At 40.0% G+C, this 25,840-nt stretch overlaps 1 protein-coding gene across 3 annotated transcripts in view; it reads right to left on the bottom strand.

Annotated features, from left to right (window-relative positions):
* TEK (TEK receptor tyrosine kinase) overlaps window positions 1-25,840 on the bottom strand; it is a 97,709-nt gene that overhangs the window by 37,678 nt on the left and 34,191 nt on the right. For 2 of the 3 annotated variants that reach the window (XM_036898073.2, XM_036898071.2), the window contains exons 2-7: window positions 16,803-17,114; window positions 8,622-8,732; window positions 7,601-7,753; window positions 4,395-4,526; window positions 3,774-3,914; window positions 687-809 (exon numbers count right to left, since the gene is read on the bottom strand). In XM_036898073.2, the coding sequence (XP_036753968.1) occupies window positions 687-809; window positions 3,774-3,914; window positions 4,395-4,526; window positions 7,601-7,753; window positions 8,622-8,732; window positions 16,803-17,114 (972 nt within the window). The remainder of the gene's footprint in view (window positions 1-686; window positions 810-3,773; window positions 3,915-4,394; window positions 4,527-7,600; window positions 7,754-8,621; window positions 8,733-16,802; window positions 17,115-25,840) is intronic. The other variant, XM_036898074.2, reaches the window with a different exon arrangement.

Below are 25,840 nucleotides of genomic sequence, written 5' to 3'. Positions count from 1 at the left end.
AGGAGGGGAGAATGGAAGTTACTGCTCATAGGTACAAGGCTTCTTTTGATATGATGGCAACATTCAAAATTTAGATTATGGTAATAGCCACACAACTCTGTGAACATACTAAAAACAATTGAATTGTACAATTTAAGGTAATGAACTTCATGGTGTAAAATTGTATCTCAATAAAGCTGGTGAAATAAAATAGTGGGCTGGACTTGGTCTGTGGGTCACTGCTGACCCCTGCTCTAGGGTAATTTCTGAACTAGAATTGTTTATAATTTCATCTTGAGGGTAATCTTTTCCACTTTTTTCTTTCTTTGTATCTTTAAAAAAAAATACCCTTTTCCAGACTGCTCCAAATAGTTCTTTCCCTGTTGTGCTGTATCCAGGGAAAAGCCTAGTCCTGGAAAAGGGAGCAGAAGGGGTAGACAGAGTTGTCCAATAGCCAGTCATCACTTAATGTGCTACAAAGAACACATGGTTTATTCCTAGTAGAAGGAGAAACGAAGGCTAGTATGAAGGGCCCTAGAAAATAACAAGAATGCTGTCCTTAAGGACTTGGGATGTATTCTTCCCAATTTATGAATGGAAACAGAAGTGACTTGAGGATCATGGGTTTCTGGGGCAACAATCATACCAGGAAATCTTTGTTAAAATGTGCCAAACATGGCCCCAACTACAGTGTTACCTTGCTTTACCTTCTTTCTCACACTGGAGCCCTTCTGGAAAGCAGATGCATCCTTGGAACCGATCACACCTCTCCCCATTGGTACACCCGCACCTGAGCTTACAGTCTGGCCCATAGTAGCCAGGCTGGCATGCTGTAAACAAAGACAACAAAACCAGTGTTAATACAGGGGAAGGGAGAAAACTATGACTGAAGGTGGCTAGTTTTATTTTTCTATCAATCCCTATCAACTCTCTCAGCTGACTCACATAAAGTAGTATATGATTTATCTGAATTACTAGGAACATAAAAGTTTGGGGAATTCTTCTTCCAGGAAAGTTGAATAGGCACCTACTAAGCCAACCTTCTCTTAAACAACTATATTGAAAAAACAATTACCTGAAAAAAATAAGAAAAGAAAGCAAGCCAGCCCTTCAGATAGCACTGAAGAGTTGAGGGAAACAGGCAAGTTCTGAAGGGAAGTTTGGAAGATGGGAATGGTGTGCTTCCTGTTTTTCACTTTTTAGTTTAATGTTTGGGTACAGTTGACAATAGGTAGGCAAGCTAAAACTCCAAAGAAAACCTGTAGTCTTACTGGCCTGCAGAAGCAGAGGAAACAAGGCACCCACAGCCACTGGAAAGTGAGAGGGAAAGCCTAAAAAGGCAGAGCCAGAGAGAGGAAGTCCTTATTTTTGGCTGGTCCCTGAGCCTCACATTCTCAGTAGAGACTCAAAGCAGCCCAGTTAAGGATAAAACAACTGAACTGAGTTTGATCTGATGATTAAGAGTCAGAGTTTACAGTTTGAGTCCTACCAAGTTAATTTCCTGCTAAAACATAACAAAATAAAATCAACATCCCTGAAAGGAATATATCAAACTCCAGAATCTCTACAATATAACATTTACAATATCCAAGATACAATCCCAAATTACTCAACATAAGAAGAAATGGAGAATTATGACCATTTTCAGTAGAAAAGAATATCAATAGAGGCCAATCTTAGGGACCAAGATGTTGGAAATAGTGGGTAAGAATTTTAAAGCATAATAAGTATGCTCCACGAGGTAAAGGAAGATATTCTTACAACAAATTAAACAATGATCAATCTCAGCAGAGAAATATAAACTATAAAAAATAACAAAAAAAATTATAGAACTGAAAAATGCAATGTCTGAAACAAAAATGGACTTAGCAAGAGAATGGAGATGATAGAGGAAAGAGTCGAAGTTGAAGCTATCTCAGGAGACATCTAATCCGAACAGAGAAAAATTAGGAAAAAATCATTAGAACCTCAGGAACCTATGGGACAATATGAAAGGTTCTAACACACGTAATTGGAGGTCAAGGGAGGAGTCTGGGAGAACATTAGAATATTTCAGTTCCATAAAATCTTGGTGATTTCTTGGGCCACACATGGGCTAGGATGAGTTCATGAAATGTACTCTCATGAGTTTGGGTCTAGAGACACATTCATTACGAAACTGATGAAGCTTGTGTTCTAGACTCCTCACAAGCATGCACCCTTTCCTGGGCCCTAGCAAAGCACTCACATATGCACATGTTTTTTTTTTAATTTATATGATTTTTAATAATTTCTTTTTAAAGCAGGACTGGATCTTCCCCTACCTGGAGGTAGGTACCTTTTACTTTAAGATGTACTTTTCTGATGCCAGATAGGATTCCTCTGATGTGGCATCCTCAGTGCTCCATGGGAGTGGACACAGCATTTAGAGGGGACTGAATGAGTCCTGGAGGCAACTGAAGCTTACTTCTGCGTACTTCTCCTCTTTGCCCCCTTACTATGAGCCCCTACCACTGTGCTGTCCAGCATGGTAGTCACTTGCCCGTATGGCTATTGAATTGGCTGGTCCAATTGAGATTTCAAAGACTTAGTGTGGAAAAAAAGGATGTAAAACATCTGTAATACTTTTTTCTAATGATTACATGTTGAAATAATAATATTTTTGATATATTGAGTTAAATAAAATCCTAAACTTATTTCATCTGCTTGTTTTTTCCTTTTTTAATGTGGCTACTATTAATTTTTTAGTTGTATACATGGCTTATTTATATTTCTACTGAATTGCTCTTCCCTACACCATTGTTACCAATTTTCTGAGGATCCCATCATAGCTCCCAATATGCCAGATGTGGAAAAAGCTGACTTTGTGAGGTCAATACTGAAAAACCTTTGAGCTCAGGCTAATTCACCACATTAATATTCATTAGGGAGTTTCTGGCAAATTTGGCTGCAGGTTCATGTTTGACAGTAGATTTCAAACGCATACTGGGAAGTAGATATAAAGCATATACCACTGAGCTTCACCAAATGAAAGTGTATTTTAGAAAGGGCAGAGGGAATCCTTACGTAGGTGAAAGTTAGTACTGTTTAAGAAAGGTCCACAGAAAAAAATATCTTTACTTCCTCAATTTTCAAATCCCATCCTATCTGCATCTAACCTAAAAGCTGTGATATTTATGGCCCACTGAGAAAAACAAATCTTCTATGACCTTCCAACTCAAAGTGTGATCTGAAAACCAACAGTATCAACACCACCTGGGAGCTTGTTAGAAATGCAGAAGCTCAGGCCTTATTCCAGACCTATGGAATCAGAATTTTTGTTTTAATAAGGTCCCCAGCTGATATATATGAGAAGCACTTTTTAAAATTCAGATATCATTGATATACAATCTTATGAATGTTTCACATGAACAACATTGTGGTTTCAATATTCACCCACATTATCAAGCGCCCCCCCACATGTCCCATTGCAGTCACTATCAGCATAGTAAGATGCTATAGAGTCATTACTTGTCTTCTGCATGCTGTACTGCCTTCCCTGTGACCTACCTATATTGTAATTGTGAATTATAGTGCCCTTTAATCCCCTTGTCCCTCCCTCCCCAAGAAGCACTTTTTATGAGGCACAGAGTCTTAATGTGAAAGTGTAATTCACTTTAGATATAAAGATTTGTAATTTAAAACCCTGTAGCTCAGCAATGAACAGTTGCAATAAATATCTGAGCAGTCTATGTATATCCCACACTGTGATTTCCAGAAGCATGCCAGATCTTTCTGTACCTGCTAGAACCTTTCCTCTTTTGGGGTGTGCATACCTTCATTGCACTGTAGGCCCTTCCAGCCTGTGGCACAGGAACACCCATAGGGGTCTGGGAGACAGAACACGTAGGACTTGCATCCCTCTGGTCCACTACACCTTTCTTTACAAGTTCTGCCAAATGTGTGCAGTTCACAAGCTTGGGGGCAGAGGAGAAAAAGATGATTCAGAGTCAAATATGCAACCCCTTGAAATGCATGATTCTTCTTTTAAAGGGGATTTCCTAGATCAGTGAATATGAAAAATAATCCAGTCTCAGCTATGGCATGAGCAGGTGAACAAACCCTCATGGCTCATTTTACAGATAATGAAACTGCCCCACAGAGAGGACAACAGAGCCAAAACCCACAGGTGTGTAGGTTGTGCACTGCACAAACCTAGACTGTGACATTCATATCATAGACATTGTAGATTTGTATACTCATTGCAACTTTATAGTCATTGGCAATAAAGAACCTTCAGTAAAGGGCACCTTTTTAGAAATTCACGCAAAGGTACCATATGGACTAGCAGAGTCCATTTAGCTTCCAATCCCAACTATGTCCAGATCTAAAATTCTAGATCCAGCAATTATGACTTTTAAAATCTACAGCCTACTCACCAAGTACTCTTGACTTACCCTTCTCACATGTTCTCCCCATAAATCCAGGAGGGCAGGTGCATTCTCCAGTGTCTTCATGGCAGACACCATTGTTCATACAAACAGTGCAGTCACGATTACATGCAGGTCCCCACTTCTGAGTTTCACATCCTTTCATTAAAGAAAACAAAGCTCTGGTGAGTGGAGCACATTCATTCAGCCTTTACTGAGCACTTGCCTCATGTCAGTCATTTTAGTGGACACTGGTAAATGACAACAAACAAAATAAAACATCTTTTCTCTAAAAGCTAATAGTCTAATGATAGAAACAAAGACAAGGGGTACCTAATCCTGTCTTGGGGATAGAAGAGAGCATAATGGAAGGCTTCCCAGAAGAGGTGATATGTGTGCTGAATCTGCAGGACCACCTAAGTAGCAAAGATAGGCTGCAGAGGGTGTTCCAGGCAAAGTGAGCATGCTCCATCCACAGCATGCTCAGGAGCTGCAGGTACGATGAGAGACCAGAGCAGTGATTTTCAAAGTGCGGTCCCTGACCAACAGCTTCTGCATTGCCTGGGAATCTGGTAGAAATGCGCATCTCAAGTGCATTCCTTATCCATGATCTACTGAATGTGAAACTCTGCAGGTATCCTAGAAATCTGTGCTTACTAAGTCCTCCAGATAATTCTGGTACATTCCAGAGTTTGAGAACCTGTGGATCTTCAGTATGAGGAGAAGGGATTCAGCTCTGAAGGGAAGCAGGAGCTAATAGCATCCACCTGTTTTTCAGGTAGAAAACTAGAAGTGAAACAAGAAACACAAAACCAATAGTACAAGGATGGTAAAATGCTTCCAGGTTCATATTTCCTCCTACACTTGGTGACTTTGGTTTGTTAATTAAGACTAAGAATACCTTCTGATATAAGGAAAGTCCAGGAATTGGATGACCCTCTGTGGTCAAGAATTTAATTTCTCATTTGAAAGGAACTAGTAATTTCTTTGTCCTTGAATGTTAGTCTTAAAATGGTAAGCTTGGATCTGTGCCTACGGCTGATGTAACCTTATAATTTCTTTGGCAAGAACTCCTGCTTATCAAGACTTTCTCTAAAATAATCAGGAAGACTGTCAACACAGACCCTTTCTTTACAGGCTTCCACTTAGTAGATAAAACCACAAAATGTCTAAAAGCTAATACATGCCTTAATAAAGGGAAAAAGTACCTCTGCACAATTAGTGGTTTCTTGAGAGCCATACCACAGGTTATTTGCACGTAGTGAAAACTAATGATGGCAGACCATAGAGATGAAAATGGGCTCCCTGTTAACAGTACACGATGTCTCTAACACTGTACCTATCTATAGACTTGTCCCAGCTTCACTCCTAATCCTGGGACAGAAGAAAAAATAAAGCTCAAGAGTATAATTGGGGTGATCTGTTGGGGATGTAGACGTCAGGAAGAGTTTAATGATAAGCAACATGTATGCAGTGGGCTTCTGTTGTTTTCCTCAAAAGCCTTGTGGTTTAGTATTTTAGTTAACCACATATATAGAGATGGCATTCGGAAAGACATCCTATAAACTTAATGCTTGTGAGAAATATTTTGTCAGAGAGAGAATTTATACTGAAAAGAAATCCTATAAATACAACGAGTGTGATTTTTAACAAAGTCTTTATGCACTGACTAATCATGGGTTTCGATTCATCCTTGAGAGAGACTTACAGTTATACGAAATGGACAAATGCCTTCAGCCGTACCTCATTATTAAGTCATTATTATTAAGAATGATTTTAGATATCAGCAGTGTTCCTGTTTCATTGAGATGCTCCTAGCAGTAGAGCAATGAATATGTGCTCCTAGTGATCGGAGAAGAGACAACTTGGAAATCAAAATGTGTTTCAAGTCTTTCACTGTATCTTAAAAGGTCAGGTGAATTTTAAATTCTAGTCTACACTGAAGTCATGTTTGTTTTAACATTAAAAAAAAACTTTTAAGTCTTTTACCATATAGCAACATCTGATGCTCCTGATATTGTTAGAAAATGGACTCCTTTATCCCAGATTCTGAGTACCCCTGGTATATGGTGCTGTATCAGACTGGAGAGAAAGCATCTAAATGAAATGAATGCAAACTGTGTTCTTGCCATTCAGATTTTCCACTGAGTACAGTGGAATAAAGGGGGATTTCACCTGCCCAAAGTAAATGAACCACACTTTTCACATTTCTATTGTCATAATGCAATAACTGTTTATGTATATGACTGCTCTGAGGACTACCCAAGGGACAGCGATCCATCTTATTATCTTTGTATTCTCAATGCTAACACAATGCTGGGCATGGAGTTAGTATCAATGTATATTGGTTGTATGAATGAATAAATATAATGAAAAGTAAAATTAATACTCTTCATAGGTTACAGATACCGATCAGTAGCTGAATGACAGAGCAGCCCAAGTACTTAGACCTGAATGCCTGAATATTTAATGTCATGAATAACTGGCATAGCTGGGGAAAATTTAGGGCAAAACTTTTTTTGCTTTCTATAGATCAATTTCTTATAAAAACTAGTAGTAATGGTTACTTCCCACTTTGATACTTAGAATAGGAGAAAAAAGTTTTCAATAGTTCTAACTCGTTCATTTTCAAACCTGGAAACAGAAATTATATTTGAGCTTTAAATGAACTGGAACATGTGGGATTTATAGGGCACTTAATGTTCAACTAGATAATAGACCAAACCAGGAGGCCCAACTCATTGCCTGGTGGCAGACACCTTTCAGGGAGACTGCCCACCTCCCCGCGACTCCCCCTTTTTATGGGACCAATGCTGCTGCTATTCAAGTGTGAGATCTTGCCTGCAAGGTAGTATGTGGCTCCACCCTTGTCTATAGCTCATTGATCTAGACAGACACCTAGCATATGTTCGGTCAGTCTAATTCTTTATCCTGGGAATTCAAAATTTGGACATAAAAGAAACACTGTTGAAGCTGCGTTAGAGTAATAGTAGCATCCTGGAAAGCCCCACGTCCCCTCCGCAGTGCCGAGCCTCAGACATTCCCCTGGAGCCTATCTTTCTGGAAACTTGTCAGCTTTTCCATTAATTTTCTAGATGCCTTACATAGACATATAAGTGTACTTCCAACCAATCCCTGGTTTTTGATAGAGGAGCCAGAGTCGGTTTCTGTGACTCACAAGTAAAAATCCTAACAACCACAGCATCACAGGTGGTGGCCTCTCAGTCACTTACTCCGGACTATCAGCCTGGTGAAGGCCGAGGTGAAGAGGTTTCCTCCTATGTACCTGGCCGAGTACACCCCAGCATCCTGGGGTTGAGCATGAGGCAGATGCACTTCTAAAATATCAGGTACTTCGTGCCGGGGCACCGAGTGGATGAAGGAACCTGGTAAGGAAGAAGAGTGGAGAACAATGGGTCACTTTCAAACAATCCTATTTCCTTGTCTGACCCTACTTTTTAATCAGCTTTCCCTGGCCTGATATAGAAAATGTGCTCTAGCATATTGGATGTGGGAGAAGAATGAAAAGGCTGAGCTGTTCAGTGCTCTCCCAACAGTCAAGAAAGTCATGGTCATAGAGCGGAGAAGTTCGTCTGTGGGATCTACCACCAAACAATGGAGATGGGGTTGCCGAGAGTTCTTATTCTGCAGGGAGAGGTGAACAGGCAAAGCTGGGTGGGAAAAATCAGGTAGCCCTGCCAACTAATCAGTTAACCAGGAGATACCTAGAATCACATTACTCCAATCTATTAAGTCCTATCCATTCATAGAACTCAGAAGTCTCCAACAGTATTTCAGCTGGGTCAGGTAACTGCCACCAGGTGGTGCTAAACCAGAGACCTAAAGTTATGTATATCACACAGTTGGACCCCCCCCCGCCCCCCCGGAAGTGTCAGTTGGCTTCCCAGGCCTACTCTGGTCATTTCCTTAACCTTGTAATCAACCTCACATTTTACATGGCTGAATTTGGGACCCCATTTATCCCATCACGATGAGGTTTCATTGTGCATTGATAATTCATATAATGTATGTACATTCATTTATGTATATGAATCTCCACTTTAATTTACTTGATTAAATAACCAAACACATTGCCTAAGACAACTGCTATCATAGAATTTGATTAGTTTGTATCATAATAGCTCTATTTTCAACATCTGCCCCCATGACTATAATGGGACAATGACCCAATAGGTTTTGTGCTCTCGAGTATCTCACACCACAGAGCTGGAAGGAAACAAAATACACACTCACCATTTTTGTAAATCACTGCATCTTCTTCTTTAATCAACACCTTTTTGAAAGATATGTTCACATTATCTCCCCTGTCCACAGTCATAGTTAAAGTAGCTGGTAGGAAGGAAGCTTTCAAAAGAGAGAAAAAAAATGAGAAAATGAGATCCCATTTTCTCTAGGAGAAACTGAACTTTGACCTTGACCTTCAGAAGATGAAGGCTGGCACTTGCCAGGAATTGGCTGATTTTTACACTATGAAAAACAGTGGTAGCTGATGGGTGTTTAGCCTTTTAAAGTCCTACACCTTTTGAAGAACCTGATGAAAGGAATAGTCATTTCCTCTGTAAACCTGTAAATAGGTACACACAATATACATATACACGTTTTTTTCCATGCAACTAGCTGGGGAGGTGAGGACTTTGTGTTGGTTAATATCTATTCTCAAACTAATACCTGATATTATAACTCAGCCATCCTTGTACAATCCCTACCAAATTTTCTCAAAGTAGGAAAGAAAATGAATGGCTAGACATTTACCAAGTGCCTCTTCTCTTGGGTCCTTTTAGTTGTTGTTGGTCAAAATAATTCTAATTGCTTGGAATGCCCCTGAACATTCCACAGATGGAATCAGCACAATGCTGGACTTATTCCTAATGGTGTAAACATAGAAATATTGAAGAATAATGTAATATGGGACCCAATATCTTACCTTCTAATTAATTAATTATTAATTAACTATACATTTATATATGAACTGACAGTTATGGGATGGGACAGTAGGAGGACACTGGGAAAGTTACTGTATATTTGACTTACAAAATCATTTTGGAAACTTCTGTCCTTGTCTCGGGCTTGGAATACCACATTGCCTGAGTCTCCTAGCTTATTGCACAAGATGTGTGAATAAAATCTTCTAACATTCTCCCAGCCACAAGAGTTTCTGAATTCCTTTAACTTATACCATAATCTTCAGAGAGCTACAACTATAAGAATAAGGGGGGATTAACTTTGGTCTTTATTAAGTTTAGCCAATTTTTAAAAATTTTCAGTTTATTGAGATACAACTGATACACAAGTTAAGCCAATTTTTAAAATGTAAGAGTCACCACTGAAAAAGGAGAAACAGAATACGTAACTTTCCTAAACACTGGGGGCAGGAGAGAATGGAAGTAAACAGAAGACATAAAAGAAGAGAAAAAAGCCCGAAGAAAAACCCCAGCATACAGAAAAGATGGAATATTATGGCAAATATATATTGAAGCCAGAGAACTTCAGAATGAATTTTTAAAAATATGTAACTATGTGCTTTTTCATGAGCTACACATTAAACATAATGACACATAAGATTAAGGGGATAGAAACATATATACTGGACGCTTAATAACTAAAAGAAGCTGATACTGCAATATTTCTACCAGGAAAAAATTTATTCTAAAGTCAAGACAAAGTTTTAGGTATAAAGATGGTCTTTACATGGTGGTGAAAAGAAGCCATCTACCAGGAAGATACCATAATCTTGATATGCACCTAAGGACAGAGGTTCAAACCCCATGAAACAAAAGCTGATAGAAATAAAGAAACTGACAAATCTACAAGTAGAGTGGAAATGTTCAGAAACTGATTAATCAAACAGACTGAAAATTACTAAAGACAAATGGAAAATCTGAATAACACAATTAAAAATCTGTTGGATAGTCATAGACCCCAGGGCCCAGCTATCTGAATACATGTTATTTTCAAATATATTGCCTTCCTTATTAAGCCTCAAAGCACAGCTCTGTGAATAACAAAGAATCAATATCCTGTAGAACAAATTCTCTGGACACAGTGCACCTAAACTAGAAACCAATAGTGTGAAATCTGAATTCCCATGAGTTTTAGCCTGGGATCAAAAGCCACGAGGACCAGGGGGCTCCTGCTGAGGACCATGAGGTGAGTCAGCCTTTGTTCTCATCTCACCCACGGCTTTCAGACGCATGGCCTTAGAGAGTCGGCCGTGGGCTGTGAGCACCACTGAACTAGAGAGCTGCCCTCTGAGGGTAGAACATGTCTCTGAACCATGCGTAGAAGGACCTGGACTTTCTGTTTGGCTGCCGGTTTGGCTGTGCCTGCTGACTGAGGGATGGTGCCCTGCCAGGACTCCCATATAAATGCCTAATTTAGTACAGATGATAACATGGGGCAAACCCGGAGGGACAATGGTGTGGATCGAAGGGTACTGTGAACACTGGAATAAGTCAGCCCCAGCCTTGAAGCCACCCTCGCCACTTACTGGACCTCTTTGAGCAAGCTACTCCCCTGCTGAACATCTCAGCATCCTCATCTAATTTGAAAGTAAAAGAATTTACCTTAACAGGCTGTTAGGAATATTAAATGACAGGTCAAGCCCCTGGGTGCTCAGGTCGGGAGTCTTCCCAGATAAATGGCAACACCACTGTGCTGACATTTGTAATACGGATATGTGCGGCAGCTTTCTCATCAGGACTAAAATGGATCAACTGTGCAGGGAGGGCAGGCAGAGGATGGGTGAGGGCACTTTACGGGGCCCCTCTCACTCCGACAGGGCGCTTCCTTTGGCATCCTAACCTGTGCACCTCTTGCTCTCTGGGGCATGATTCTGAGTTCCTGAGAGAAATTTTCCTGACCAATTCATACTGTTGTTCTTTTCTGTGGTTTGTTTATATTTGCTGCCCCTTTATGTGAAAATTGTTTAGCTGATGGTGGTACCTACTCAGAATGGTGTTCTGAAAAGGAACCAAGATTCCCCACTAAGCTCCACTCCAATGTGACTTTTCTTTTTCCCCACTCTGTTGTTTGTTATCTGTTATTGTTATTTCAGACTCTGTGCCTTTTAAGCTCCCTGTTTCTTAGGTTAGGAGCACAGTCACACCAGAGTTGCACTGCTGTCCAGCCTGCCACCTCCTTCATTAGTGTTCCTGGGATTGTTCTCTGCTGACTACTGATGAAGGGTCCATGATCTCCATGTGGCACTTTGGGCTTTTTGATGGTAAAGGAGCCTGGCTTGTACACAGTACACATATATTGATATCACGTGACTCGACTGGAACATGACAACAATAAACACCTTTTAAAAGTGCCTACTATGGGCCATTCATTATTTATAATATACTATACCAGGTACTTTGTACACATTTAATTTTCATTATATCTCTCTGAGATATGTACTACATATATCCTAATCTTACAAATGAGGAATTAAGGTACAGAGAGGTTCAGTAATTTGTCCAACTTGCTGTGTGATACAGCAAGTTCCTGGGAGAGTCAGGGTTTGAACAAGGTAACTTGGCTATGGAAGTCTTTTGTAGGTTTTATAATGTTAGCACTTGACAGTCCTACCATCTCATTTATAAATGAGATTCTAGAGGCCTAAGTTAGAACATGACTTGCTCACTACCATTCAGATGGGCTAATTAATTGACAGAACTTAAGAACACAGTTCACTATTCCTTAAGGGCTGGAGAAGAGAATAGATGGTAGTAAAAGTTATAAATAAAAGTGCTGCTCATGGATGAAAATTGAGTTAAATTTCAGTTGTCTCCTTTAATGTAGTGATAAAGACCAAAGCTAATAATGTAGGTTTATGTCCACTATTTTTTTGTATAATTTCACAACTGTGCTTTGGAGAAAGTATATCCACAGTCTACCACATGGGAGATGAAGTCAAGGGTGACTAAGTTCCTTACCCAAGGCCTCCCAACAGTGAATAAGTGTACAAGTTGAGACAAACTTACTAACTCTACAACTGTTCTGAAATACCAGCTCTTCAGGTGCGTCCTACTCCAGGCCCACTCCCTTAAGTCTCGATTCTAGCTACTCTGAGCTATATTCAAGTCCTCAAACAGACCACATGATCATTCATGTCCGAGTTGTGAACACCCTCCTTTCCTTGTGCTCCTTTTTTCCCCTGGTGTCTCCCCACTGATTCATCAGTCTCCCTCTAGACGTCCAGGGGTCTTATCAACCCCTGGGATCTAGGCTAAGTGCCCTCAGAGCTGCTCTCCAAATACCCTGCACTTCCCCATCCCAGCTCCATGCAGGGCACAGTCCCCTGCTAGACTGAGCAGTCCAGGAGGGCAGGCTATCCCCTGTTTTGAAAGACAGCATGGTGGTCATTAGGACCCAGGTCCAACGTTGGGAACACCTTATGTGTGAATGCACCTAAGTTACAATAGCTTTAAGCTTCATCTATTACTATGGGGTCATAATAGTCCTCACCAGACATGAATTTGGTAAAGACAAAATTAAACAGTAATGTATATAAGGTTGCCAGGGGAATGTCAGGCACATAATAAGTATCCAGGAAATATATTCAAACCATGTTTGGGAAGTTTGATGTTCTTAAAGTAAAGCTATTTCTTTCTTTTTTTTTATAATTAAGGTATCATTGATATACACTTTTATGAAGGTTTCACAAGAAAAACAATGTGGTTACTACATTCACCCTTATTATCAAGTCCCTCCCATACCCCATTGTAGTCACTGTCCATCAGTGTAGTAAGATGCCACAGAGTCCCTGCATGTCTTTTCTGAGCTACACTGTCTTCCCCGTGACCCCACAAACACCATGTGCACTAATTATGATACCACACAATCCCATTCTCCCTCCCTCCCCACCTGACCTCCCCCATCCCTTCCCTTTGGTAATTTTTAGGCCCTTCTTGGAACCTGTGAGTCTGCTGCTATTTTGTTCCTTCAGTTTTGCTTTGTTGTTATTTCTTAAATGAAAGTAGGAAAAAAAGTCACCTGTGTGTCCTCTGATGAAACACTCTGAAACAGATCTATGGATGTGAAAGTTTCAAACTTCAATTATACCTCCCTCCCTGCTAAATGAAATCACCAATGAGGTTTGAACAAACTGTCTTTGACTTTTTTGGATGATGCCATTGATAAAAACAGTTTGGCCATTTGGAGTATGTGAGCCAATTTAAGCCATGTTTTGGCACATCTCAAATGGATTTTCCACTTCCTCCCCAGATGCACAAGTCAGCAGCAAGCTGGAATATGCTGATGTTTATTCTATCCTGCTGTGTCCCTGGGCAGACACTTCTGAGCTCCCATCATGTTTTATCAGGGAATTAACAGTGTCATGAAGACATCATTTTGGAGGTTTTCTTGATTCATCATAAAGATACCATTTTCCTCACATCATATTTCAACCACTGGATGGTCACCAAAAGAAACAGAATCAGTTCAACAGCTTGGGTGTTCTTATTATTAAAACACAAGAGAGAAAGTACCGTCTATTTTTTTATTTTGTATAAACTCAGTAACTATGTCAATTGCATTCAATTGCAGAGCTAGGCTCAAACCTAAGTCTGCCTGAATTTCACTCCCATACCTCTGCTCTATGCCCTGGGTTGCTTATCAAAGTTTCAGCTAGAATTGTACTTCATAAAACAAATGCTCAGAATGGGGAGGGTAGTTAACATTAAGTGAGAGCAATGTACACAGGGTAGTGCAGTTGGGCATTTAAATACAGGCTCTAAAGTCAGATCACTTGGCATCAAATCCCTTTCCCACTATTTACAAACTGCTAGTGTTATTATTATGTAACTTATTCTGCAGTGTCTCACTGTACACAAGCTTTTAGGAACACACCCATTGGGCAAAATCAAATCTTATTTTAAATGCACTCATGGGAACTGGATTATTGCATATACCATTGTATTTAAAACTTAAGACAATTTGAAGGTACATTATGACCATTTCACAGATGATGAAAAATTAGATCAATAGAAGTTAAATAATTTGCCTAAGGCCACACAACTGATAAGTGGTAGAGAAAGAATTAAAATTCAGGTGAATATGAGTCTAAAAGCCATCTTCTCTCACTGTTTCTCATTATCCACTCCTGCCTTTGCCTCATTAACTGAATTTAAGCTATCCTTTATCTGTGTTGACCTGGACTGTCAGCTTAGTGGGATCATAACAGTTGGTTTTTCACTTCCAACACTCTTTTAATATAAAAATTCTTATCTGTACATTGCCAAGGACAATTCCAGGACAGCCCAGGAAGGGCATGGTGGCACTCCACACATTTCATTCCTAAGAAACCACTGGGGCACAAATCTCAGATCACCTTCATTCAGAATGCAGAAATATCAGCAGGAGAACATAAATAACTCTTACAAGTCAAATCTCAAATGACACATGCAAAAAATAAGAGCTGACTTTTCAGTCATGATAGCTTTGGCACACCTCACATCCCTTTGTTCAAACTCTCTTCCCTCACCGGAGGGCTGCATTCCTGGGAATGTCTGCTGTGCACTTTTCCCATTCACTCTGGTGTCATTTAAAGGTGAGCATTACAGTTTTGCTAAGAAAACTTTTTCTTTATTTGTAATGAAAAGTGATTTTATCATTTTTGACCCTAAAATGAATTTATTGTGTTCATATCTTTTAATTACCACCATTAGCAAATTCTAAGAAATGTCTTCAGACGGACCCCAGCTAGGGGATGACTCTAAACACTCGCTACTCAAAGTGTGGAACCAGGCCAAGAGGCATTTTATCACGTGGGACCTTGTTAGAAATGGAGAATCTCGACTCTCCGCAAGGACATACTGAATCAGAGTCTGCATTTCAACAAGTTCCACAGGTGATTTGTAAGCACTTTGAACTTTGAGAAGCACTGATCTAAAAAACTGAATATTCTTATATAAGAAATCGCCATCAGGGAAATGTACTGAAGTGTATAATTTAGCTGGATCAGTTTTATATTAAAAATCAAACCCTAAAGAGCTCCATGTCATTATCTCATGAAATGACACATTCTCATTCCATAGCTCCTTGTAGTTATAATGATCATTTGGAAATGATCATTTTAGGTCGGGCCAGCACAGATAAAGGGGCTGATGGGTGAGAGGCCAGATGAGTCCAGTCAGAATAAGGAGAGGTCGTCTCTGCTGGAACTCTGAGCAGACAACATCAAGAGCACCGCAGCTCTACCTGCCCATCCAGGCCTGGGAGTTTTGGGGCAGAACGGTATCCTAAAATAATGTTTACAGTGCCATCTCCTCCAACGGCCATTAGTTTGGTGGGCTGGCCAAAAGTTTTAGCTTAGGATCCCTTCTACTTTGGAAGAGAGCCTCCCTCCATCCCTGCCTTGTGAGGCAGTAGCAGGGAGCACCCCTCCTCCCTTGCAGGGCTCTCAGCATCCTCCTTCAAAGTTCTGGTGCTCTGCGAACGGGGGGGCTGGGTGCTTAACTGCTAAAATGAAACCATGGTCTCTTTCCAAGAATGGTTGCCTGAGAAAAGGGTCCAAATTCTTCATCCTTCCCTGTATTCATGCTCTTTGCCATTTCATTGTGTATGCCCAGCCATTCTGACTTGAGGCTCGGCTATTTTACTTGCTTTGAGCAATAAAACGAGGCAGAAGTGAGAGTATACAATACTGAGACTAGTTGTCAGGAAGCCTGTGTTTCTACTTGTTCTCCAGAACCTCTACCATCTCAATAAGAACATTCCAAGTTAGCCTGCTGAAAGTAACAGGACATGGAACAGAACCAACTGGCGTAGTCAAGGCCAGTCTAATTAGCCTACAGCCAGTCAACATCCATTTATGAGAGAGCCCAGTCAGAGTAGGGCCGACTAATCAACCCAGCTGACTTAGACTCACAAGCTATAAATGCTTATTTTATGCCGTTGTGGTTGTGGTCATGTGTCACACAGCATTACTATGGCAATAGATAAGTGATACACCAAGTAACCAAATAAGTTATTGATAGATGTTTCCCTTTTTAATTTTTTATTTCTACCATTTTTCCCCCCCTGAAGCATTAATTTCTGTGAAGAATACTCAGGGACAAACAAAACAAAGAATCAAATGAAAATCAATGAGAAAGCCCCAAAAAACCAACAGTTAGGACAGTAGTCTTCATGTTGTGATTTTCTTATTACATACATGTAACATGTTCATATCTCCATAAGGGCCAAGGGAACCCTTGTAGAAGAATATTTATTCGATTTCATCTCATGAACTAACCACAATGTCTAGTGAAGGGTGAATGTGAGGCGGTTGGAGTGGGTGGTCTCTTGTATCTCCAACGCTCTGTGGACTAGAGACAGCAGTGCGTGCACAGAGGCAGACAGGGCCTTGGGGCTCCGCCCTCTGACCGCCACGCCCAGCCTAGGGGCCTCTCAGGGGGACTCCCTGCCCTCAGCCAAGGGGCACGTTACCTTGTTGGCGCATCTTCATGGTCCGTATCCTGATGGCCTCTCCTCGGACCCGCCCCTCACAAAAATAGGCACCATTGATCTTACTAGCCTTTTCTCTCTTCCAAACAACTTTTTTAGCCCATTCTCTGGTCACATCTTGAGTGACTTCCAGTGGATCCTGGTGCTGGTTCATTAAGGCTTCGAAGTCCCTTCCTATGGTGACTGGCTCATGGGGGCGCCACCCAGGAGCAATGCAGGTGAGAGACGTTTCGGCGTCAGACACAAGAGGTAGGGAATTGATCAAGATCAGGTCCATGGCACCATCCACCGTTCCTAAAAGGAAAATGGGAGCATAATGTGTGAGGAAGGTTATTAGCGTGGCCCTACAGCACAAACTGGTGCTTACAAAGCCTTATCTAAAAATAGCTCTGTGAGCAGACTTTCTAAAATGCTACTCTGATCATGTGCCTATCTTCCACAGGACAAGATCCAAAACTCTACCATGGCATAACCCAGACCCTACTAACCACTCCTGCCCCAACACACACCTTAGCGTCAATGGGCTATCAGTTATTCTCCATCCCCTAAATAAGCCATGCGCTATATATCTCTTCCCACTGTAGTGCCTGAGACATTAGATATGCAGTAAATGCTTACTGAGTTAAATTAATGATAATGGCATTATTGTCATTATTATATCTTATAATTTGTAATTATTAATCAATTAATAATAATGTGGTACAGCCACAATTAAGTATTCTAAAGAAATATATCAACTATATGCACTGTTTACTAACTTTATAGAGTCTCACTATCAAAGAATTGCCCAATTCTATATTCAGTTCCACAAGATAAGAGATTGAATGAAGTCCGTATTGCTCTCCAAGCTTCATTTGCCTCACCTTTAAAACAAGGCTAATAAAGCCTATCTTGCGGGATTCTTGTGAGATTAAATGATTTAAAGTACATGACTTGCCAAGCACTGTGACCACTATATTGTGGGGTATACAGTGACCAAAATTTTAGTTCTCTTTATTCTGTTTCCTGAACACTTAGGCCTAAACCTCAATGCTCTCCAAATGTAAGAGCAAAGTCCTACCTGACCTTTAAAATGTATTCCAAAATAATGAAGTGCATTTTGAAAAACAAAATCCTTTTACTTTCTGTCTGTCCCTCTGTCTCTCTCTCTCTTCTCTTTTGATTTCCAAAGTTTTTCAGATGAACAAATGGAATCTGTGTGTATTTTCTCTTCTTTTTGGATGTGGAAATATCAGGGATGGATAATGGTCTGTGGCTCCAGTAATGGCTGACTTCCAAGACTACATAAAATGGTCAAGTACATTGGGTGATGAGGACCAACTGGAGTCTCAAAGACCTTTGTGTAAAGTGATTCAAGGAGGCTTCAGTTTCTTTCACTGAGTACCCATTGAATTCTCCCAACAACCCTGTGAGGTGTGTACCATCATCTTATATTTAAATATGAAGAACTGAAGGCTCAAAAGATGGGATAGCTTATTCTGTCTTCCACAGCTACTGAAGTCAGAGCTGGAATTCAAATTCTCCCTGGTCTTTAAGGTTGTTGAATATGCCATGTCCTTTCCTATGTTAAAGCTTTGTACATGCTGATCCCTGTCCTTGAAATACCATCCTCCACTCTTGGCATGGCTAACTTCTGCTGATTCTTTGAGTCTAAGCTTAAATGCCTTTCTCATAGATGGCTTCTCTGCCTACCTAATCTACAATATCTACACTCTTATCTCATTATCCTCTAATTCAGCCTGCTGTTTATTTCCTTTATAAAGATTACCACAGTTTGTGATTAGTTTGTTTACTCTCTCTTCCCCTAGAAGGGAAGTTCCATAGGATGAAGACTGAAGCTGTTTTGTCCACATTAATTTATACAGGAATATCCTGCCTTGTCTCAGATATAGGGGACTTATTAAGTATTTTGTTGGATGGATAGATGGATGGGAGGATGAGCAAATTTTATTCCAGGTCTGTCTGATTCAAGCCCACCCATTTACTTACTCCTACTTCTAGAATAGTGAGGCTAAACTTACTATTCTTTATCCATATTTAAAAGACTTTTGATAATTACTTAGTTTATAGGGGAAAAAGCAAATGTTACAGTTTTTACAAAATGCCATAGAAAGGAGATCAGTGGTTGCCAAGCATTTGGACAGATTGGTATTCATTTACCAGAATTTTTTGGAGCACCTCCTCATGCCACACACTGTGCCTGCCATGAAATCCTCATACCATTTGTTTTTACCAGCGATTGCCAATATTGAATGTACACAGTGATGTTGAAATAAGATTCATTTGGAGTTACATTTTTATCTAAGTAGGAAGAATTTCCAAGTCAAGTCTAAATGTAAGTGGGAGTTAAGAGTTCCATTTTTTTCTTGAAATATTAACACATGGGATTGCGGGAGAAAATCTTGACTAGAAAGGGTTCCCGAGCCTGAAGCATCTATCTTGTTTCTAGCCTCAGTGGTAACTTAAAGATCTGGAGAGAGGGAACAGAGGTTGGGCTGAGAAAAATGTAAGAGAAGGTGAGCTAGGAAATGTAGCAGTGGAATTACAGCCTCCAAAAATACCATCAGAGCACAGCTCCCCCTCCCACGCGTGCGGAGCCCTGCCCCTCAGCGGCCATCCCCTCCGCTCCCCCGCTCCCCCATCCCAGGCGTGTTCCCAGAGAAGAGTCGACAGAGGAAGGAAGCACTGTGACTCTTTCGGCTCTGGTCCCATCCAGCCCCATTTCTAGGACCAGTTGAGGGACTCGCCAAAGCCAGGGATCAGCTCTGAACTCCCTGAACTGCACTGGCACCGGCTGTGGTTTATTTAACGACTTTAGGAAATAATAGAAAAAGCAGTTCATTTGAAAAGACAACCACACTCCATCTGTAAATTGTTTCTAGGTATGATCTGGTTTCTTTTTCCTTTTGCTACTGCAAGCTCTCTGCCTTTCGTTTCAGTGATAGAGAAATTCTGTACTCAGAGTCTGGACTGGAACTACACTTGGCTGCTCTTATTCAGCATGCCAGTTGGAGGAAACCGCCATCCACCACTGATTTCTTGGTCCTTTTTATGGCCATTTACGATAAAGTATCAGAAAGATTTTGTATATGAGCTTTGGCTATGAAAAGAAATACCAGATTCCTGGAATAGATCTTAAAAATGATCTAGATAGTTTTCCTAAAACAAGAAGCCCTATTTGTTCTTGCTTATATATGCCTAAAGAATTTCTGGAAAGTGATACATAAAACTTAGAGCAAGGATGACACATTAGGGGAGAACCGTGTAGGTGGGAGACAATGAAAGGAGTTAGGCTTTTCACTGTATACTCATGTATGCTGGCTTTTGAACTATTTGACTATTACCTACACATAAAAATTAGATGACAAAAAATCAGTGTTACTGTCCTTGCTTTAAAAGGTACATTTAGAAGGGAATCAAGAGCCATAGAAATTATATCACCATTATTTATCCCTATGCCCACTCCAAATCTCTTTGGGCTACATCCAAATACTGCATTTTCTCTTTCTCTCTTCTTTGGACTAATAATAGGAAATGGGATGTCACTCCACAATACTATGGGTAGGAGGGAACACGGGTTTAAATAAAATGTAAGGGAGAAGGAGAGTAGCCACACTTAGCCTTTCAAAGAAAACAGAGGAGCAGACGCCCTACTGCCATGGCTATAGCTGTGGCCTGTGGCTTCTTGAAGTTCTGTTACTGATACCTGGAAATGTATGACTGTGATGCTGGGGTTCTTGTTTGCGGAGTCAAAGAATGAACTTCGCAAACACTCCAGGTAGGAGAGCAAGGCAGAGGCTTTTATTTATAGATGCAGTGAGAGAACAGAGCTCCTGGCTCATGCCAGCTGGGGACAAGAGATCCCCGGGGTAGGGTGCTGTCTAGGGGTTTTATAGGCAGTTGAGAGACAAAGGGCTAGGGATGTACACTTGCTAAGTGGTCCCAAAATGTTTCTTTGAAGAGACATTAAGTTTCTTATTAGTCTTCCTGGTTATTTACAAGAAATTTACTGCTCTGATTTCCTCCCAGGATAGCAGCATCCTGGTCTGGGAGCATATCACTTAAGACTGCCTGCTTTGCTCCGGTGGCTGAGTTATTGTCTCTTAAAGAGTACATTAAGAAACTTACTTTTTAAGCTAATTGGGTTTTAAAATGCAATCTTATTTTCAAGATGGAATCCTTCCTGTTTTTACTATGTTGTTTTGGGCTTTGTTTGCTACACTGCCCAGGTTGCAAATCATTTGTTTAGGGCTGGAGGAAGAAAAGCAGCACCTGGATAAAGTCTGAAAAATAAACTGGGCCTCCCAGCAGGTCAAAGCAAATCCCACAATGGATTATCTTGCTTTGTTTTTCCCAGAGGCCCTCCCCCTACTCTGTCTGAGCCCATGGTCCCTGTCTCAACTGCAGCTGCATGACTGGTGCCACACAAGGAACTGGATCCAAGGGACATTTTCCTAATAATAGCCAAAAGACAGATCCGATCTGAGGTCATATCTGTATCAGTCCCTGTGCCTAACACCTTTTCACATGTGAGCACTTTCTCTCCACCTCATGGTGGGATTGATGTTCAGTTGTTTCATCATAACCATAGTCTGAAGAGCTCTGATCAAACTCATTAATTAGTTCGGTTTAACACCTTCTATCATCAAGGCTAAGAATTGCTCTAAATAAGATGTATACTAGATTTCATACATCTTTTATGGTCTGGAGATCACTGATATTTTTCCTTGCAAATGTCTTACAAACCCTTTTCAATATTTCCGTAAAATGTGTCTTGTTCATAAGGAAATTCTTTCATCATGGCCTGGCATTCACCAAGTTAACAGATGACTGTTCATCACAACTGAAGCATAACAATACCCTAAAATGTTGTTTGGTTCATTATACTTTTTGTGTGCTATATGGAACTGCATCTAATCTTTCACAGTAATATTTTCTTGTTAAATCACATTATGATGCTGGGGGTAAAATTGCAATATTTTCAGAATATCTCACCTGGCTTTGGTGCATTTGCATATCCTCAAGGGTGGAGAAAAGTTAATCTCCATGTCATTGGGTAATCACCTGGGCAATCGAGGGTGTGTCTGAACCTGAGAGGTTAAGGGGAGGGGCTTGCTTGCTGGCTTGCTTCTTCCAGAACGGGGGAGAGAGATGGCACTGGATTGCAGTTCATAAGCAATAAACTGGTTTTAAACTTTATTTCTCCCTTTGACTGACTTCAGTTCTTAGAGGTATTTTGCCCTGGGATTTCCTCTTCCCAGACTAATAGATGCCAAAATGTTTAAAACTTGTTTTTGCATTTACATTTTCTTATAGTTAATATTGCTTTGACTAATGTCCCATTAACTAAGACATGGAAATACTTTCCTTTAAAAATAGAGAAATGATTGGGGACCTAAATTAACACCCATTTAGTAGAACTAAAGTGAATTAAAAGTTAAGAGATATGTTTTTCTATTTGTGTTCCAAAAAGTTATTCTTTGTTTTCTAAAAAGCTGTTCCAGGAGTTTCTGAGAGGGGTGGAAATGAAATCAACAGAGTGGATTCCAACGCCCACACACACACATAAAGATTCTCACCAAGCTGCTTAGCTTCCATCCATTTTTTACATTTGGGCTTCACAGAAGTTTTCATTTGGAAAAGAATTTTTTTGCTAAAAAGAAATATAAAACCTCAAAGGTCACTCTTAACTACTTTGTTTTATAGACAAAAAATCCGAAAGGTTAAATATGAGTATTAATGAAAATACATTCCACTGTAGCACAACATGCTTATTCTAATTAGCCTGCTGTCCCTCACCTCCCACAAGTTCAGCACTGTTGCCAATAGGTAAGTACTGATTAAGCCAGCTCTGTCAGGCTACAAGGAAAAGCAGGTTAAATTATTGCACAGTAAGGCTATTCCACTGTGCTTATCACCTCAGAATTGTAATGTTGGGTGGAGTTTCACCTGATATGTGACTGGAAAAGGTATGATATCCTCAGAACAATTGTCTACATGGTTTCTTGGAAGTTTGGTATTGACTATGTATAAAATTTTTCCAAGATGTTCATGGATGTCCCACTTTTGTAACAGCAACAGGTGTCTTAAAGTTCTAAATATTTTATCTGGCAATGAGAACTATCTTGACCAAAAGCATTTTTGAAATCGGGATTGGCAATGGACTGAAAAGATTTTAGCTAAAAGCATTTCTGGAATCAAGTCCCTGGCAAGGAGCCAAAGAAGCAAAGACAACCCCGAAACTACGCAAAACATTTGGTGGAATTGTTTGGATTTTAGTTATATTTTTTTGTTGTTGCTGAATAATATTTTATTTATTTATTTTTTTTTTTTGAGAGGGCATCTCTCATATTTATTGATCAAATGGTTGTTAACAACAATAAAATTCTGTATAGGGGACTCAATGCTTAATGCACAATCATTAATCCACCCCAAGCCTAATTCTCATCAGTCTCCAATCTTCTGAAGCATAAAGAACAAGTTCTTACATGGTGAACAAATTCTTACATAGTGAATAAGTTACATGGTGAACAGTCCAAGGGCAGTCATCACAGAAACTTTTGGTTTTGATCACGCATTATGAACTACAAACAATCAGGTCAAATATGAATATTCGTTTGATTTTTATACTTGATTTATATGTGAATCCCACATTTCTCCCTTATTATTATTATTTTTTTTTAATAAAATGCTGGATTTTAGTTATATTTTTAAGCTATCTAGAAAATAAAAATCCTCTTCAGTTTAAAAAACTCTCATTAAGTCATTTATATGTCCATTCATCCACTTACAAAACAAATATATGGAATACTTCCCATAGATAATACTGCAGTAGGCCCTAGAGACACAATAATGAATGAAGCAGATATGGTCTCAACCCTCATGTAGTTTACAGGCAAATGTAAAAGATAAGCATGGAAAACAAAGCATGTAAATAAATGTAACATTGGAACTATGATAAGTCCTATGAGAGATAATTATAAGGTGCTATGGAATAACATAATGGGGAAGTGAATCAGACTTGGCTAGAGCTGGGGAAGGGTTTGTGGATCGGATAAGTCTCCCGGGGGAAGTAACATTTGGCCTGAAGGAGAGTTGGAGTTCCCCAGGCAAAGCAGAAAGGCTGTGGGAAGGTAGTCAGAAAAGTCCTCTCCAAAGGGTAACTACTGAACAGGGTTTTTAGAATAAATGAGTGCTTAATAGACTCATTTTTAAAATGAGTGAGTTCTTAATCTATTCTAAATCTAATCAGAAATCTTAAATCTATTCTAAAGTTGGTATTATTTCTTCTTATTGGATCATAAGAACTACTGGAGCCATTTCTATGTGTCAACCCTAGGTTCAAGTTATTTTTAGTATCTTCTCTGCCTTCTGGTTTCCCCTGAAGATATCCAGTTACCAGGCATGCTTCCAACACTTTAATCTTTTTTTTGTTCTCCAAATTCCTTTCATGTATGTAGTAAGTCTCTGAGCAATAACTTCATCTTCCAGGTTCCTTCCAAGAAGATAGTGGGCAATTAACGAGAAGATATGAAAATGCACAAGACTGGAAATAACTAGAGGAAGTCGCTAACTTTTTTACTGTATAGCTGGGAGTTTGGAGCAAGACAAGGACATCCTTGATATGACGAGGCTGTCTCTTTCTAACAACAAACTATTCTCACCCAGCTGTGCCAAGCCAATCTGCCCGAAGGGCATGTCTACTTCCCACCCCTGCCTCCTAGCCCAACAGGGTTCTTGTCTGTCTGCTGGAGGAAATGGCATCCTCTCCCCACCTTTGCACACCAAAAATTATCCATCTGGGATAAATAACACATGTTCTAGTTAAAATTAGCATCAGTCATTGGCACAAGAACAGAGCCACAGACCAATGGAACAGACTAGACAATCCAGACATTAACCCAGACATATATGGTCAATTAATATTTGATAAAGGAGCCATGGACATACAATGGCGAAATGACAGTCTCTTCAACAGGTGGTGCTGGCAAAACTGGACAGCTACATGTAGGAGAATGAAACTGGACCATTGTCTAACCCCATATACAAAAGTAAACTCAAAATGGATCAAAGACCTGAATGTAAGTCACGAAACCATTAAACTCTTGGAAGAAAACATAGGCAAAAACCTCTTAGACATAAACATGAGTGACCTCTTCTTGAACATATCTCCCCGGGCGAGGAAAACAACAGCAAAAATGAACAAGTGGGACTATATTAAGCTGAAAAGCTTCTGTACAGCAAAAGACACCATCAATAGAACAAAAAGGAACCCTACAGTATGGGAGAATATATTTGAAAATGACACATCCGATAAAGGCTTGACGTCCAGAATATATAAAGAGCTCACACGCCTCAACAAACAAAAAACAAATAACCCAATTAAAAAATGGGCAAAGGAACTGAACAGACGGTTCTCCAAAAAAGAAATACAGATGGCCAACAGACACATGAAAAGATGCTCCACATCGCTAATTATCAGAGAAATGCAAATTAAAACTACAATGAGGTATCACCTCACACCAGTAAGGATGGCTGCCATCCAAAAGACAAACAACAACAAATGTTGGCGAGGCTGTGGAGAAAGGGGAACCCTCCTACACTGCTGGTGGGAATGTAAACTTGTTCAACCATTGTGGAAAGCAGTATGGAGGTACATCAAAATGCTCAAAACAGACATACCATTTGACCCAGGAATTGCACTCCTAGGAATTTACCCTAAGAATGCAGCAATCAAGTATGAGAAAGACCAATGTACCCCTATGTTTATCGCAGCACTATTTACAATAGCCAAGAATTGGAAGCAACCTAAATGTCCATCGATAGATGAATGGATAAAGAAGATGTGGTACATATACACAATGGAATACTACTCAGCCATAAGAAAAGGACAAATCCAACCATTTGCAGCAACATGGATGGAGCTGGAGGGTATTATGCTCAGTGAAACAAGCCAAGCAGAGAAAGAGAAATACCAAATGATTTCACTCATCTGTGGAATATAAGAACAAAGAAAAAAC

The sequence above is a fragment of the Manis pentadactyla genome, chromosome 3 (assembly GCF_030020395.1).
Source record: "Manis pentadactyla isolate mManPen7 chromosome 3, mManPen7.hap1, whole genome shotgun sequence".
In the NCBI taxonomy this organism is placed as follows: domain Eukaryota; kingdom Metazoa; phylum Chordata; class Mammalia; order Pholidota; family Manidae; genus Manis; species Manis pentadactyla.
This window is presented reverse-complemented; position numbering and strand designations above follow the sequence as displayed.